This window comes from Oncorhynchus kisutch, linkage group LG11 (assembly GCF_002021735.2).
Source record: "Oncorhynchus kisutch isolate 150728-3 linkage group LG11, Okis_V2, whole genome shotgun sequence".
In the NCBI taxonomy this organism is placed as follows: Eukaryota; Metazoa; Chordata; class Actinopteri; order Salmoniformes; family Salmonidae; genus Oncorhynchus; species Oncorhynchus kisutch.
Genome location: NC_034184.2, coordinates 27,536,213 through 27,555,080, shown reverse-complemented (window position 1 = coordinate 27,555,080; position 18,868 = coordinate 27,536,213). Strand labels below are relative to the sequence as shown.

The 18,868-nt window shown below is 46.2% G+C and overlaps 1 protein-coding gene across 2 annotated transcripts in view; it reads right to left on the bottom strand.

The window, feature by feature from the left end:
* The window catches only part of LOC109898886 (testican-2-like), a 67,653-nt gene that overhangs the window by 3,387 nt on the left and 45,398 nt on the right, over window positions 1-18,868 (bottom strand). For both annotated transcript variants that reach the window (XM_031835557.1, XM_031835556.1), the window contains 6 exons: window positions 9,938-10,052; window positions 9,231-9,336; window positions 8,647-8,758; window positions 8,387-8,524; window positions 7,721-7,939; window positions 5,751-5,813 (listed from right to left, as the gene is read on the bottom strand). In XM_031835557.1, coding sequence (XP_031691417.1) covers window positions 5,751-5,813; window positions 7,721-7,939; window positions 8,387-8,524; window positions 8,647-8,758; window positions 9,231-9,336; window positions 9,938-10,052 — 753 coding nt within the window. The remainder of the gene's footprint in view (window positions 1-5,750; window positions 5,814-7,720; window positions 7,940-8,386; window positions 8,525-8,646; window positions 8,759-9,230; window positions 9,337-9,937; window positions 10,053-18,868) is intronic.

The window sequence follows — 18,868 nt, the reverse complement described above, 5'->3', positions numbered from 1 at the left end:
CCCCGAGCTGACAAGGTAAAAATCTGCCGTTCTGCCCCTGAACAAGGCAGTTAACCCACTGTTCCTAGGCTGTTATTCTATATAAGAATTTGTTCTTAACTGACTTGACTAATCACTTGTGATTCCAAGTCTATTATTGACTATTCATTATCCTATGATTTTATATATTTAATTATACATTTTGTGGTTTGCATTAGAAGACAGCTTGGTCGTTTCACATGACAAAAAGGCTCGTTTTCACATGATTGTAGAAAGTAATATATATAGTCATGAAGGTGATCCAAACATGAACACCTGTGTCCTATAATAGGCCTAACTGCTGTGGGTGCAGCTATAGGTGCACATTCTTTCCCAACATTAACACTTCTGAAATGCATCTGAATAGGAACATAATGCACACTGAATAGACCCATTGTGTGGAGGGACCTTGATAGTCCAACAATAGACCAGCAAATCACTAGAATGCTAATAACCCTAAGATCGTTTTACAAACATTTCTGAGGAGGTCCAATGGAGCTACAATGAGACCCAACTTTGGAACTACAGAACTCAAGTTTGTACTCTCTGTGCGTGGAAGCAGAATCCTGGGGCGGATACACCTATAGAAAGAAACAAGATCATGGCCAACAAATCAATCTGGAAATGCACCGAGTGCCATTCATACTCGTGCCGAGGTTGCATTGTCCTCATTGACAGGGTTATCTCCAAGGAATCTGGAGACCACAACCACATCCCGGATGGAAAGCAGATTGAAGTCCGACAGGTACTGAACAACTTGAAGAAGAGGAGTTTGGAGACTGAGGAAAGCACGCTGCATGTTTTGGAGCCTGCTACATCGGGCCGTGACAGGTGTTGTAAGGCATTATTTGCCCTCAGAAAATAACTTGAAAAGGTGTATACAGAGGCACCGGCAGAAGAACAAAGACAAGCAGATGTCGCCGGTACCGACTCCCGTTCCTGGGGGCAATGGTACGGCAGTGGGTGGAGGCCAGGTTAGACCTGCAACCCTCTCCAACCTCGTAATATCTGAGCTCTATTAAACCACACATTGTGGAGATCTGTTCCTCCAACACAACAGTGGGCCAGGCCCAGACAGGCTTCTGATCTTAACAACCAAAGACAACTTGGAATTCCTGTGCAACTGCGATCCCTGGCTTGCCAACGGAACATTCGAGAAGGTCCCACGTCTGTTCCAGCAGGTGAATACCATCCATGGAATTCCCACATATTCACCAAATGAAGACGACCTGATGCGACAGGAACACGTGATTGCAGCAGCCATTATTATGTTGCCCAATAATTCTGAGGTAGGCATCATCCTTCACTAGCCTATTGAAGTTGTTTTAAAGGGATAGTTGACTCTTTTTTTGTTGTTGCTTGTTTTCGACATCCCTGGGCTGTGTTTTTCCTCCAAACCTTTAAAACATTTTTTAGCTGGTTATTAAGCAAGGTTGAGAATAAGAATACAAATCTGTCTAGATTTTTGGAGAACGTAGCAATGCAAGTGGAAATAGGTAGTTTCAGTTAGTGATGCATTCAAAACCATAAAATATGGTTTTGAATGGGGGGTAAACATCAACATACAACAGCCTACTATTTTGTATTTTTTTGCGGACATACACTCGTGCCTTCCTTGCACTGAAGAACTTGAACCTGGATCTGAAAGCAGAATCCGTCATGACTGACTTCAAGCCAGCAGCTCCCGTAAAGGCCTTCAAGAAGGTGTTTCCGGGAATCCACAACCAGTGATGCTTCTTCCATCTGGGTCCACTTTTTAGGCAGCAACTGCCCCGCTGTCCTGAAGTGGCATCAAAGTCCTGGAGAGACCCGACTTCGCCCTCCACATCAAGATGCTTCACAGGCTAACATTTGTCCCCGCCCGCTGAAGTGGTGAGATGTTTCAAGGAGATTAAGCAAAATCTGTTCTTTCAGGACCCGGCGCTGTCCACATTTGTGGCCAACTTTGAGGACACATGGATTGGGCGTCCGATGGGCAAGGGTAAAAAAACAACGCAGAAGAGCACCGGAATTTGCCATGGGTATGTACTTGTCTAGATGTCTGTAGGCCAGTCATTTCATTAGTACATGCAATGTTATTATACTACTAATAACACTAAATAATCTAACAAAATAGGCCCTACTAATAGGCTAATAATTATATACAATTAGTAATGTGAGTATAATATGTATAATAGGCTATTGCAACAAGGTTAAAGACAAATGGGTGTTTAACATGTTTCGATCTCTGGACTTCAGAAATGTGGAACTACTAAGATGCTGTCCTGAAGGACATGGGGAAGGCCAATAACAGGGCTGTTGTCTGTCGTTTGTGGGGCATATTACCTATTCCACAGTGACAAAACCCACAATTTGTTAGTTCTTCGATGCCTTGCAACTACAACAGCATAGGATGACACTGCAGAAGGAGCAGTACCTCGCTGGTAGTCAACCGCTATTAAAGTTGCAACTTCTGCGCAGAAGCGAGCAGGAATTGAAGCAGCTCGTGGGGGACTGCCAGAATAAACCACTGGCTGTGTACCCGAGAGGCATCGCCACCTTCAACCACACAGGAAAATGACTGCCCTGCAACACTTATGAGAACAGAGAGCAACTCTCAACTGGCACACCTGTTCATGACACCTTACTGCATTGTTCATTCTTTTTTGGTTTGTTATATTCGGTCTTTGGTGCTTATTTTTTATCACTGTTGGAGAACCAGGCTATTTGGAGAACCAGGCTATTTGGAGAACCAGGCTATTTGGAGAACCAGGCTATTTGTAAATAAAATGTTAATTGTGAGTTTTATTTTTCTTCATTTATTCTGTTGAATCAAGAGATCCATGTTCAAAAAGCATTTGACTTGCTGATGTGTGCAGGTTAACATCTACAGTTAGACCTGCATACAGATGGCAGATCTTCATTTGAGCCAGTTTGCTACAGCAGGAAAATAATTAAAGGAAAAAGTTTAACTTTAAAGGCCTTTTTAAACACAATACAAATTAGAAATGTCATGTATTGCAGGAAAGTTCCCCTGTAACAGGGTGATTAAAGATCCTCCATCTGTAGGCAAGTAAGCTATACATTCTGGCAAACCATCAGCCATATTTCACATTTCATGAACACATATCCATTCATTAAGGAGTCAGGAGATGGAGGTGAATTACTGTAGTCAGTACCATAGAGATAGAATGACAATCTAATTATAATACTCTATGGTCAGCATACTACTGCTGCACCAAGGGGCTGGCTAATAACAAGAGAACAAGGACAGACATGCTCTGAATCTGGACTAGTTAACCTTTACAAGACTGCTGAGATACTTTGGAATATATCAGCATCTACTGTATGTTATAATAATATAATATATGCATTACTATTTAAACAGCCTCCTACACAGGGTCAGAATTTGCTCCCCAAAAAGGAATGACATTGGGATAGGATGTCATAGGACTTCTGTAATGTAAGTGCAGAATAAGTTGAAAAATGTGTTCATGTAAATAAATGACATAACATTGCATTGGGTTGTGTTCTTATCAGCTGAGGCAGCCCTCTAGTCCCTGAGTGATTGGCTTTCAAGGGAACTGTGTAGAGTATCACTGGCAGAATTGTCCCGGCCTCCTCTCTGCTCCACTCCGTGTCCTTGAGGAGCCTTGATACACAGCTTAGCCAAGTCAGCAACACACACACATACAGTATACACACACACACACACACACACGATATGCATGCATGCACAAGCACGCATAAACATGCAAACACACACAAACACCTCACACACGATATACACCGAGTCTACTAACAAGGAACACCATTCTAATACTGAACTGCATCCCCGTTTGACCTCAGAACAGCCTCAATTCGTCGGGCATGGACGACAAGTTGTGGAAAGCATTCTACAGATAGGCTGGCCCAAGGTGACTCCAATGCTTCCCACAGTGGTGTCAAGTTGGCTGGATGTCCTTTGGGTGGTGGACCATTCTTGATGCACACCGGAAACAGTTGAGTGTGAAAAACATCAGTGTTGCAGTTCTTGACACACTCAAACCGGTGCGCCTGTCACCTACTACCATACCCCGTTCAAAGGCACTTAAATATGTTGTATTGCCCATTCACCCTCTGAATGGCACACACACACACACAATCTATGTCTTAATTGTCTCAGGGCTTAAAAATCCTTCTTTAACCTGTCTCCTCCCCTTCATCTACACTGATTGAAGTGGATTTAACAGGTGACATCAATAAGGGATAACAGCTTTCACCTGGATTCACCTGGTCAGTCTGTGTCATGTTCCTAATGTTTTGTACAGTGTATTGCATCACACACACAGTCCACATTGTATCACAGACACACACTGCCATGTGGTTAGCATCACACACACAGTGGTGTAAAGTACTTAAGTAAAAATACTTTGAAGTACTACTTAAGTACCTTTCTTGAGTATCTGTACTTTACTTCACTATTTATATTTTTGACTTCACTACATTCCTAAAGAAAATTATGTACTTTTTACTCCATACATTTTCCCTGACACACAAAAGTACTCAAAGTACTCAAAGTACTCAATGCTTAGCAGCACAGGAAAATAGTCCAATCCACACACTTATCAAGAGAAAATCCCTGGTCCTCATTCCGGCCTCTAATCTGGCAGACTCACTAAACACAAATGCTTCATTTGTCAATTTTGTCTGAGTGTTGGAGTATATCCCTAGCTATCCATAAATAAATAAAAACAGGATATAAGGAATAAGAAACATATATATATATATTTTTTTTGTGTGTGTGAATTTGACCCCTTTTTCTCCCCAATTTCATGGTATCCAATTGTTTAGTAGCTACTATCTTGTCTCATCGCTACAACTCCCGTACGGGCTCGGGAGAGACACAACCCAACCAAGTCGCACTGCTTCTTAACAGAGCGCCATCCAACCCGGAAGCCAACCGCACCAATGTGTCGGAGGAAACACCGTGCACCTGGCAACCTTGGTTAGCGCGCACTGCGCCCGGCCCGCCACAGGAGTCGCTGGTGCGCGATGAGACAAGGATATCCCTACCGGCCGAATCCTCCCTAACCCAGACGACACTAGGCCAATTGTGCGTCACCCCACGGACCTCCCGGTCACGACAGAGCCTGGGCGCGAACCCAGAGTCTCTGGGTTCCGGGAGGCCCAAGAAACATATATTTTCACTTGTACTTTTGATACTTAAGTATATTTTAGCAATTACATTTACTTTTGATACTTAAGCATATTTAAAACCAAATACTTTTAGACTTACTTTTAGACTTTTACTCAAGTAGTATTTTACTGGGTGACTTTCACTTGAGTCATTTTCTATTAAGGTAGCTTTACTTTTACTCAAGTATGACAATTTAGTACTTTTTCCACCACTGCACACACACCCTGGTTCCTGCAGACCCTAGCCGTTTGTCTGTATGGAGCTATAATCCACCGGGCTGATCAGGGGATTATCCCTGCCTTCTGCTTGGCATCTGTTAAATGAAACTCCTCAGTGATACACACACACACGCACACACACACACACACACACACACACACACACACACACACACACACACACACACACACACACACACACACACACACACACACACACACACACACACACACACACACATTGTGCGCATACGTACACTAACGTGTGGCACACACTGGCACACAAATGTTCACTCAAGCACAAAGCACACATGTTCATCTGGGAAACGTGAATCATGCAGGAACATAATGCATACCCAGTTTGTTCTTGCCTCCCTCCTGGACTTGGATCCTCTCCAGCTCAGCCAGGCAGGGGGGCTCTGAGAGGGAAACACATCAATGCTTCAGTTCATCACTCCAATACACACAAACACTAAAGCACACGTGTGCGTGTGTACACATTGGGTTGAGCTTTAATTGGTAAGTCAACGGTAAACTTTGAAATCAAGGCGTAGGAAATCTGTAGAAAATAATTGAGAAGTCAAACATTCACACAAATCTCCCATTATTATGCATGATTTAAATGCTACTTCGAACTACTGTTTTTCTCAGGTTCCCCCCTCTGTAGGCTATGCAGTGGACTTGGACTCCACAGAAGCAGTGCCCAAAATGACACCCTATCCCCTACATAGTGCACTACTTTAATGGGCTCTGGCCAAAAGTAGTGCACTAGACAGGGAATAAGGTGCCATTTGGAACACAGTCAGTGGCTCCAGCCAGGTCCAGTGGTAAACACAGGTCTCGTCTGGTTTCTGCTCGGCTGCTTGGCTGACACACATACAGTCTGTGAGAACTCTGGGAGGACCAGCCTGTCAACAAGCTACAGTCATGTTGTTACTGCACAATGGTGGTCATTCCCCCAAAACAACAATGGGGGAGACAAACTGTGACGGACTGTGAGAGGGGCAAAAAGGGTGAGGGGCGAGAGAGAAGGGAGAGGACACAGAGTTTTCTATACCTGTATGTTGTGTAGCTATGGCCACAGTAGGGAACTCTGAATGCCAGGTTACATGAAAAACACACATAACTGCACCCGGACACACACATATTCCACCCCCCATCTACACACACAATATCCCCCATATTCACTCTCTGGAAACAGAGTTACCAGGCAACGGTGCAGACCTTAGCGTCTCACTCTCTCTCACACACACCCACCCACAGTGACACACACTCTGTCACTCCCTCACAGACACACACCCCTCTCCCCGCAGTATACTCACTCTCACACACACCCACCCACAGTGACACACACTCTGTCACTCCCTCACAGACACACACCCCTCTCCCCGCAGTATACTCACTCTCACACACACCCACCCACAGTGACACACACTCTGTCACTCCCTCACAGACACACACCCCTCTCCCCGCAGTATACTCACTCTCTCACAGACACACACTCCTCTCCCCACAGTATACTCACTCCCTCACAGACACACACTCCTCTCCCCACAGTATACTCACTCTCTCACAGACACACACTCCTCTCCCCACAGTATACTCACTCCCTCACAGACACACACTCCTCTCCCCACAGTATACTCACTCCCTCACAGACACACACTCCTCTCCCCACAGTATACTCACTCTCTCACACACCCAATGACACACACTCTGTCACTCACTCAGACACACACCCCTCTCCCCACAGTATACTCACTCCCTCACAGACACACACTCCTCTCCCCACAGTATACTCACTCCCTCACAGACACACACCCCTCTCCCCACAGTATACTCACTCCCTCACAGACACACACTCCTCTCCCCACAGTATACTCACTCCCTCACAGACACACACTCCTCTCCCCACAGACACACACTCCTCTCCCCACAGTATACTCACTCCCTCACAGACACACACTCCTCTCCCCACAGTATACTCACTCCCTCACAGACACACACTCCTCTCCCCACAGTATACTCACTCCCTCACAGACACACACCCCTCTCCCCACAGTATACTCACTCCCTCACAGACACACACTCCTCTCCCCACAGTATACTCACTCCCTCACAGACACACACTCCTCTCCCCACAGACACACCCTCCTCTCCCCACAGACACACACTCCTCTCCCTCACAGACACACCCTCCTCTCCCCACAGTATACTCACTCCCTCACAGACACACCCTCCTCTCCCCACAGACACACCCTCCTCTCCCCACAGACACACTCCTCTCCCTCACAGACACACCCTCCTCTCCCCACAGTATACTCACTCTGTCTCCAGAAGCAGAGGCACCACTCGGCTGTAGAAACCTTCCCATCCCTGTAGGAATCGCAGGAGTTAAAGAACGGTCGGATGCAGACCTCATACTTGTCCAGGTTAATGGCTGCCAGCTCGGCCTGGTCCAGATACAGATCACTGTTGGTGTCCAGCTTTGAGAACATCCAACCTATAGAGTCCTTACAGCTGGCCACCACGTTCCTGTCCATGACTACAGACAGAGATATGAGACACATATTAGAGAGACACACACACACAGTGAAAAGGGGGAGGGGGAATGAGTTATAATCTTCATATACAGATCAAATATTTATAACAGTGGTAGACGTCAGGATTACAGTGAGTAAAATGTCACTAGATTGCAAAAGAAAGGAGAATGTCTTCACTGTTGCATCTGATACAGTATGTTGCTGGTCCTATTTTAATCTGACCTGATGCAGTGCTGGCCCTATAATAACTTAGCTGTCTCTTTTTTTTTCTTCTCGTCTACTGTATTTGTTTACTTTATTGAGACATTTATGCAATGACATAGGGTGAGACAGACAGGTGGGATAAGGAGATGAAAGGGTTGGAGTGGAATTTGAACCACCGTCTCTGGTGGGGAGAGGAGTTTACGTTACCTCTAGACCCCAGGCTCTGCATCGGATCTATCTCTTACCTGATCCAGTGTTAGCCACTGCTGGGTTGCTGCCTCCAGTCTTGCTGTTGTTGTTCAGCTTGGCATTTCCCTGCAGCAGCTGGAACCAGTCCCTCAGCCTCTCCCCCAGATCAGAGAGGTCCTGCCCTGTACAACTCTCTGAGAAGGAGAGAGAGAGAGAGAGAGAGAGAGAGAGAGAAAGATTGCAGTTTTTTGTGTGTGAGCATGTGTGTGCATTTGGACGTGTGTGCACATTTGTGTGTTTGCATGTGCGTACTTACCATGCTTAACCTCTGTCTCTGTGATGGGCGCTGTGGTTGGACAGGGACAAAGACCTGAACACTTCATAGTCAGCTCCTTCCCTGTGAGGCACCCCTGCTGCTCCAGTTTACACTGCAACACACACATTTCTTACCAGGCTATGTTTCTCTGTGTTTTGTGGTGATTATCAGTGAATTAAAACACGGCTGTTGTGTTGTCTCTCCTGAATCTAGAACATGTACATAACGGTATAGATACTGTTAGAGGTGAACAGTGTCCAAAGATATACAACACAATGCCAAAGGGTCTTGATAAATAGCCTCAGAGGAACAGGAGGACCAGAGGGTTGTTGTGGTGAGGCATCTCTCGCATGTGTTTTTAGTGATTTATGCTTTGTCTTCTGGGACTGTCTCTGACCTTGTTGAGAAATGATATGTTGAAGAGGAAACAGGAAATGAAAAGACTATGCTCTATTCATCTAAAGGCTTGTTTCGGAGAGAGATTCAAATGAAGGTGTACAGTCAGTCGACAGTTACCTTTATGAATATTTAATCTGTATCTGGGATTGAAATAAATTCCCCCGTCACTATGTGTGTTGCTATACCTGTGACGCGTAGTTGTGTCCGTCAGAGCCACACACAGGTACAGAGGAGGAGATGGGGCAGGGCCGGCATCCTCCCTCAGGAGACCTCAGGGAAGGCTGCTTCAGTCTACAGAGCACACACACACACACAGTAGTTGAGCAGGATGCTTCACCCAGTACACAATATAATGCTTACCATGGCTTGGTGGCTACAATAAAGTACTTCCCCCGTGAAACTTTACAGTAAACTGAGTTGTATACATCAGTTTGTTTTGAATGAATTCCACCTCATAATAATACTATATATTTATATTGCATTTAGTGAAAGCTTGTGCTGTTTTCTACCCGGTAACACATCCACAGACATGTCCTGAGGATCCTTCCTCGTATCATAACAACCACAGGGTATTTATAGAGCTAGAGTTAAACCTGGGAACGTACAGTAACTGTGCAGTACAGAACGCCTAGAGGTGTTTAATCATCTGTCTACAGCACAGCAGCAGAATCCTTCAACCTCAGGCTGTAATGAGGGAAAAGCACTTTTAGGGCGCTAACCATAGAAATAGACTCTCATTCTGTGACAGCATACTGTATCTAGTCCTTGAAGGCCACAGTGTGTGTGCGTGTGTGCGTTAGTATGTGTGTGTGTGCGCTCACACATTTGTCTCTTTGAGTGCATGGCAAGTCAAATTCATCAACCATCTTTCTTGAGGGCTAGACACACTCACCTGTGCTCAAGCTTTTTGCGGTTGACACACACAGCCCTTTGGTATCCCTGGGCGATACACACCTTGTGTCGGCTACACTTCACCTTCTGACAGGGGTCCTTGGTGGTGTCAACATCTATGGACAGACAAGGAGATCAGACGATAGAAATCTCTTGGTGTTTCTCGCCTTCTCCCTCCCCTTTATCCATCTCATTTTCCGTGCCCTTTTCTGAGGAAACGAGAAGAGCAATCTTTCTTCCTACAGTACGTGTGTTTCTCACCAGCTCTCTCTTCCTACAGTATGTGTGTTTCTCACCAGCTCTCTCTTCCTACAGTATGTGTGTTTCTCACCAGCTCTCTCTTCCTACAGTATGTGTGTTTCTCACCAGCTCTCTCTTCCTACAGTATGTGTGTTTCTCACCAGCTCTCTCTTCCTACAGTATGTGTGTTTCTCACCAGCTCTCTCTTCCTACAGTATGTGTGTTTCTCACCAGCTCTCTCTTCCTACAGTATGTGTTTCTCACCAGCTCTCTCTTCCTACAGTATGTGTGTTTCTCACCAGCTCTCTCTTCCTACAGTATGTGTTTCTCACCAGCTCTCTCTTCCTACAGTATGTGTGTTTCTCACCAGCTCTCTCTTCCTACAGTATGTGTGTTTCTCACCAGCTCTCTCTTCCTACAGTATGTGTGTTTCTCACCAGCTCTCTCTTCCTACAGTATGTGCGTTTGTCACCAGCTCTCTCTTCCTGTGACTATCCGGTTCTCTTTTGCTCTTTGCTTGCCTCTTTCCATGCTTGACGTAAACCTTCTGCTGTGACCACTTTCTCCATTTTCTTTCTTTCTGTATTTTTTATTTATTTGACCTTTATTTAACTTGGCAAGTCGGTTAAGAACAAATTCTTATTTTCAATGACGGCCTGGGAACAGTGGGTTAACTGCCTGTTCAGGGGCAGAACGACAGATTTGTACCTTGTCAGCTCGGGGGTTTGAACTTGCAACCTTCCGGTTACTAGTCCAACGCTCTAACCACTAGGCTACCCTGCCGACACTCCACCCCTCCCCTCCCCTCCCATCTCTATTTTCTAAGTTACGTTCCTTCCATTAACTTACTAGTTGCAAAACAATGTAAGCATTTGCATGTCGGATGGTGGTAGTCTAAAAGTGCTGTTCAACATGACTACTCATTCATTTGGCAGATAATGGCAATATTTACATGTCTGAAGGTGGAAGTCCACCCTTCCTCACATAGCCATTACAGTGACATAGACATCAACTTCACTACCCAGTAGATAAAGCCAATCAACAGGCCTTCCAGGTCCAGATGCTGTCAATTATAGGCCCCCTCTGTTCTTAGGTCTAGGGGGAGGAGGACCTTCAAGGGACTGTGCTCTTTCAATGGGTCTGTTCCAGGTGGTGTTGCTCTTGTGTTCTGACGTGTCAATTAGCATGTGGTTCAATGCTAAAACCATGCATTTAACACTTCCTCTGTAGTTGAGCATTGCATGTATAGAGACTATACAGTATGTTATGTAGAGGAAGACCTAGGCGCAATTATGTTTTTTCTTCAAGGGGCCTAGATGGATTTTGTAGATGGTCTAGAATGGTATTTATTCTAGCTGTGGTGCTGTGAGGGGTAGCAACTTCATATCCACGCCCTCACCTGCACCTGAAGCTAGAAGTAATCAGAAAGGAGCGTGCCGGCTGGCTTGTGATGGAACCCAGCTGAATCTCATGGATTAAAAGACTTCCTCCAGCGATTTTTAATTTTTCTGTTGAAAAGCGATATCCCAAGAATAAATACAGTAAAGTACACACACTAAAGGGTAAAAAAAAATAATGTTTTAAGCAAAATAGTGTTTCTAAACACAACTGCAAACTTCAAGGAGTAGGGCATTCAAGGAGTTGGTCTGATGGGAATCCGTGATCCCCCCCCCCCTCCACCTGCTGCTTCATGAACAACAAGAGGAGCAAAAGAGAACAAAAGAGGAAAGTCCCCTGGCATGGCTGAGGGAAGACATTTTGAGTTGGGTGGTGCTGCCAGAGGGGTGTAATAAAGGCCCATAATAAAGCATTGCATGCATCTATAATTGAATTTGCGTAGTGGAATACAGTTGAGCAGACAAGTTTCTAGGATTTCCACATTTAAAAAAAATGTGCAGGGTCTGGATTTTTTACATTTTTTTTACATGATGGATAGATGACATTAGCATAATCCTTTTTAATACCACACAACTAACAGAAATGAGTGGCTACTCTGACAGTGACAAGCAGAGCAATAAAAACGACCTGGTCTTGAATGCAAACAATAGTCCAGGCCAATTATGAGACAGATATAATCTCTAGAAACAACGGCTTGTGTGATGATACAAGCTCTCTAATCACGTTGAACCACCCTTCTCCATTCATGCCTGCCAAGTATAAACATTTCAATTTCTATAAACTCCATTACTGCTGTTGCATTAAACGTATGAGTGCACCATTTGTTTGTGCTGTGAACGGTGTCGGAGCCAAATAAGTTAAATTGGTCCAATTATTCCAGTTCATGATGAATTTCAGTTGTATGTGTGTTTGCCACTAATCCCCTGTCAAGCGTGTGTGACCCCTCTACAGGTCAATGGAGAAAACTGTTAAAAGGAATACATGCTCCAAGGCCTGCACATCTATCACTCCAGTGTTTAATTGATCAATTGTAATTATTTCACCACTATGGCCTATTTATTGCCTTACCTCTCTAATCTTACTTCATTTGCACACACTGTACATAGACTTTTATATTGTGTTATTGACTGCACGTTTGTTTATCCCATGTGTAACTCTGTGTTTGTTTGTGTCGCAATGCTTTGCTTTATCTTGGCCAGGTCGCTCGCAGTTGTAAATGAGAACTTGTTCTCAACTGTTCTACCTGGTTAAATAAAGGTGAAATAAAACAATTCAAATGCTCCAAGGCCTACTGGGAGTGACTGGAATGGCAGCACACAGTATTTTGACCATACCAGACTAGGGTTGAATAGCTTGAACCTGGTTACCGAGATTTACCACCCAAAACCACTCCCTTTTCCCGGGATAAATAATTGTGAGATACCGGTAAATTATAATAAATGATTTATATGAACAGCATGACATGAAAGGGAACTGTTACATTATATGTGATGTCTACATCTGGCTCCTCTATGGCCTTCTCTCTGCATGATGAATCATCAACGCTCTGGGTGCGGACAGACATCCCATCTCAGTATGGAGCGCAGTTCACAATGCATGTAGAGCTATCTCATCATGGTAACCTTTTTCCTTGTGACAGGTAGGCCTACATTTGCTGCAGCATAGCCTATTCTACAGTAATATAATGCATAATAAGCTTCTAATGTACAGCCTATGTCTCTTGCACAATACACACGCTGGCCTCTCTCCTTAGAAAACGCTCCTTAGCGAGTCCTGTTATGTTTTTTTTTTTAACAAACAAACACTTGTTCTCAGTTGAAGCTGACGTTTATCTCAACGAGTAGCATCTCATAAAACAACAGAAATAGTACCACCAACTCACTTAGTCATTTCCGATAAAAAACATATAAACAAAATAGACTGTCCAATTGATGATACGAATCATGGATGCTATAATAGACAATCAGTGATCCCCACCCCTTTTAAACTAGGCATGAAAGGAGGTGATAAAGTGAAGGTGACCAGGTCTAGAGCGCACACTTAGAGGGTTCAGAGCGGGTGCTGCAGCAACAGCAACAGGTGCCTGTGGGGCTGGCACTTGTACTTCAGCTAGGGCCAAGGGAACGTCTGCCACCGGTAGTGAACCACTCAATGTGGAATCAATGACAGAGTGGGGACATGCAGGAGGTGGCACCTTCCTCAGTCGGCTGGCATGCCAGCGAGAGCCGTCAGTCAGTTGAAATGTTGCTGGGCCCAGCTGACGTCGAACTTGACACGGTGTTGACAAGAAGGTGCAGAGCAGCTCTATAGTGCAGCAGAGTTTGCGACAAGGACTCAGTGAAGGAGCAACCCTGAGCTAGGTGAGCCCTCAGTCCATTTTTCAGGGTTTGATTGAACCTCTTCCTGGGGAAGGTAGTAGGCTGTTCTGATGTGCTTGATCCCCTTGCTTTGGATGTTGTTGCTGACCTCGGCCGTGACCAGCTGAGGGGTCAGTGTCCGTGTTCAGAGTTGCAGGCAGTCTCCAGATAGAAAAGAGCATATTCAGGAAGTTTATAACGGCCTCTGATGTGACAGAACCCATGGGTGTGACCTCTGGCCATTTACTGCTTGGTATGCTTGGTATGACAGTGCAGTTTCCGTGACCCAGACATATGTCATTCCAGCATAACAGCTCATGTTCGAACTTGGCATATGGTTGGAGTTCTGACGGGAGCTGTGCAGGCCAGCCATTGTATTCCTGTAAGATCGTGAAGGTGGGGTCGTTGGTTGATTCTTGGGTCAGCTCCTTGAGCGACATTGTATCTTGGAGAGGTGAGTGTAGGAGCTGGATGAGGTCCTCCTCGGAGTTAACCTGGGCAGAGTCTGATTCCACATTGTCCCTGCCCGGCGTAAACTGCAGATTAAAGTTATACTGCTGGAGGCGGTCTGACCAGTGGTACATGCGGAGGGGCTTGTGACCCGACCCTGAGGTAGACATCAAAGCTGTGAGGGCCTGGTGGCCGGTGTGTAAGGGTGAAAGAACGTCCGTACAGGTAAATGTGCCACCGCTAGCAGGCCCAGACACATGCTAGTGCCTCCCTCTCTCCAACAGAGTGGATTTCTATTTCTAATTTCTATCAACATGTTAAATGTGCAACCAGAGGGAAAAAATTCTAGATCACCTATACTCCACACACAGAGACGTGTACAAAGCTCTCCCTCGCCCTCCATTTGGTAAACCCAACCACAATTCCATCATCCTGATTCCTGCATACAAGCAAAAATTAAAGCAGGAAGCACCAGTGACTCGGTCTATAAAAAAGTGGTCAGATGAAGCAGATGCTAAACTACAAGACTGTTTTGCTATCACAGACTGGAACATGTTCCGGGATTCTTCCGATGGCATTGAGGAGTACATCACATCAGTCACTGGCTTTATCAATAAGTGCATTGAGGACGTCATCCCCTCAGTGACTGTACGTACAAACCCCAACCAGAAGCCATGGATTACAGACAACATTCGCACTGAGCTAAAGGGTAGAGCTGCCGCTTTCAAGGTGCACAACTCTAACCCGGAAGCTTACAAGAAATCCCGCTATGCCCTGCGACGAACCATCAAAGAGGCAAAGCGTCAATACAGGGCTAAGATTGAATCATACTACACCGGCTCCGACGCTCGTCAGATGTTGCCGGGCTTGCAAACTATTACAGACTACAAAGGGAAGCACAGCCGCGAGCTGCCCAGTGACAAGAGCCTACCAGGCGAGCTAAATCACTTCTATGCTCGCTTCGAGGCAAGCAACACTGAAGCATGCATGAGAGGATCAGCTGTTCCGGACGACTGTGTGATCACGCTCTCCGTAGCCGACATGTGTAAGACCTTTAAACAGGTCAACATACACAAGGCTGCGGGGCCAGATGGATTACCAGGATGTGTGCTCCGGGCATATGCTGACCAACTGGCAGGTGTCTTCACTGACATTTTCAACATGTCCCTGTCTGAGTCTGTAATACCAACATGTTTCAAGCAGACCACCATAGTCCCTGTGCACAAGAACACAAAGGCAACCTGCCTAAATGACTACAGGCCCGTAGAACTCACATCCGTAGCCATGAAGTGCTTTGAAAGGCTGGTAATGGCTCACATCAACACCATTATCCCAGAAACCCTAGACACACTCCAATTTGCATACTGCCCAAACAGATCCACAGATGATGCCATCTCTATTGCACTCCACACTGCCCTTTCCCACCTGGACAAAAGGAACACCTACGTGAGAATGCTATTCATTGACTACAGCTCAGCGTTCAACACCATGGTACCCTCAAACCTCATCACTAAGCTAAGTATCCTGAGACAAAACACCTCCCTCTGCAACTGGATCCTGGACAACCTGACGGGCCGCCCTCATGTGGTGAGGGTAAGTAGCAACACATCAGCCACGTTGATCCTCACCACTGGAGCCCCTCAGTGGTACGTGCTCAGTCCCCTCCTGTACTCCCTGTTCACCCACGACGGCATGGCCAGGCACGACTCCAACACCATCATTAAGTTTGCAGACGACACAACAGTGGTAGGCCTGATCACCGACAACGACGAGACAGCCTATAGGGAGTTAGTCAGAGACCTGGCCATGTGGTGCCAGAATTACAACCTATCCCTCACCGTAACCAAGACTAAGGAGATGATTGTGGACTACAGGAAAAGGAGGACCGAGCATGCCCCCATTCCCTCGACAGGGCTGTAGTGGAGCAGGTTGAGAGCTTCAAGTTCCTTGGTGTCCACATCAACAACAAACTAGAATGGTCTAAACACACCAAGACAGTCGTGAAGAGGGCACGACAAAGCCTATTCCCCCTCAGGAAACTAAAAAGATTTGGCATGGGTCCTCAGATGCTCAAAAGGTTCTACAGCTACAACATTGAGAGCATGTGGTTGCATCACTACCTGGTACGGCAACTGCTCGGCCTCCGACCGCAGAGGGTAGTGCATACGGCCCAGTACATCACTGGGGCTAAGCTGCCTGCCATCTAGGACCTCTAGACCAGGCGGTGTCAGAGGAAGGCCCTAAAAATGGTCAAAGACCCCATCCCAGTCATAGACTGTTCTCTCTACTACCGCATGGCAAGTGGTGCCGGAGTGCCAAGTATAGGACAAAAAGGCTTCTCAACAGTTTTTATCCCCAAACCATAAGACTCCTGAACAGGTAATCAAATGGCTACCCGGACTTATTTGCATTGTGTGCCCCCCCAACCCCTCTTTTTTACGCTGCTGTTACTCTCTGTTTATCATATATGCATAGTCACTTTAATTATACATTCATGTGCATGCTACCTCAATTAGCCCGACCAACTGGTTCCCCCTCACATTGGCTACCCGGACTATCTGCATTGTGTCCCGCAACCCACCACCCCCTCTACTCTCTGTTTATCATATATGTACATACTACCTCAGTCAGCCTGACTAACCGGTGCCTGTACATAGCCTCACTACTGTATATAGCCTCGCTACTGTTATTTTTCACTGTCTTTTTACTGTTGTTTTTTTTATTTACTTTTCTGTTGTTCACCTAATACCTTTTTTTTACTTAGAAATTGCACTGTTGGTTAGAGCCTGTAAGTAGCATTTCACTGTAAGTTCTACATCTGTTGTATTCGGCGCAAGTGACAAATAAACTTTGATTTGATTTGAACAAAGTACTTCTGTTCGGTGGGGCGAGATGCACAAGCCACTGGTTTCTGAAGCTGAGAAAGAACCAATCTCACTGCTGCAGCTGACGCGTCACAGGTGACCAGAGTTGGGCTGGTGAGGTTAAAGTGGGCCAGGACAGAAGGTGGTCAGCAGTTCTTTGAGAGAGTGGACAGCCTGTGCACAGTTGGGTGTCCAGGCCCAGTACACCTCCTTCTTCAACAGCTGACGCAGAGAGGAAGTGATTGCCAAGTACTGGGGCAGGAAGCGCATGTAGGAACCCGTCATTCACAGAAATGAGGCAAGTTGTGTAGCAGATGTATGTTCTGGGACACGATGGATGGCTTCCACGTTTGACTGCAGCGACGAGAGACCTCAGGCTGACACATGGAACCCGACGAAGTCGATCTCTGGCACTCAGAACAGGCATTTCTCAGTGTTGAGTGTGAGGTTGTGTTGACTGAGTGCTGCGAAGGCTGCTTGCAGATGTTTACCATGGACGACGATGTTGTCCAATTAGACAGCCACTCCAGAGACCCCGGCAAGGATGGTGGTCATTATCTTCTGGAAACAGCTGGGGGACAAACTGAGACCAAAAGTTATCCTTGTGTAGCGGAACACCCCGATATGAGTGACGAAGGCTGTCATGTTCCTACCCTCTGGGTGTCGGGGAACACCCCGTTATGAGTGACGAAGGCTGTCAGGTTCCTACTCTCTGGGTGTCGGGGAACACCCCGTTATGAGTGACGAAGGCTGTCAGGTGCCTACTCTGGGTGTAGGTGAACTTGGAGGTAGCCCTTGCGAAGGTCCAGCTTTGTGAAGACCATCAACCCGTAGAAGTGAGTGGTCAGTTCCTCCATAGTCAGCAGTGGGTACCGATCAGGAATGATGGCCTTGTTGGCCAGATCCAAGCAGACCCACAGCTCTCCAGACTTCTTTTTAGCATTGACCAAGTTAGACACCCATGGGGAGGCATCCACCGGCTCGATGAATCCACCCTCCAGCTGCTTCTGTAGATCCTTAGTGACCTCCTCATATATACAGCCAGTGGAATATGGCGTAGAGGTTGAATGACTGGAGTCACCGTAGGGTCGAGAAAGGGCTTATGTGTGAACGCTGTCAGGGCACCTACGCCATTGAAGAGGGTGGGTCATTGCTCTTGCCAACAGAAAGAACCCCAGGCTGGTAAACAGGTCTAAATGTAAGATGTTAGTGCCATGTGATGTGGAAGGGGAACTGTGAAGGCCTTGTTGCCATACTGCACAGGTGAGTATATTAAGCCGATAACATCAACCACAGAGCACCCATAACCGTACAGGCTAAGGCTGGGTGGCTGGAGTGGTAGCTGGGACAAGAACCGCTCATAGGTAGCCATGTTGAAGAGCGACACCTTTGCTCCTGTGTCTAGCACGAGAGGAATGCAGGAGTCACCCAGGTATACAGCACAGGTGGAAAACCCAGCTGGGTTTGAGCCAACAGTGTGACTGACAGCAGGTGGTGTGTCCATGGGGCGTGAGCATTGGAGCTGACCTACACCACTTTGCAAAATGGTTTGGTTTTTGACATCGTCTACAAGTCTGTTCACGAGCAGCGCAGTCAGGGGCACGTGAATTGTGTCTATTGGAA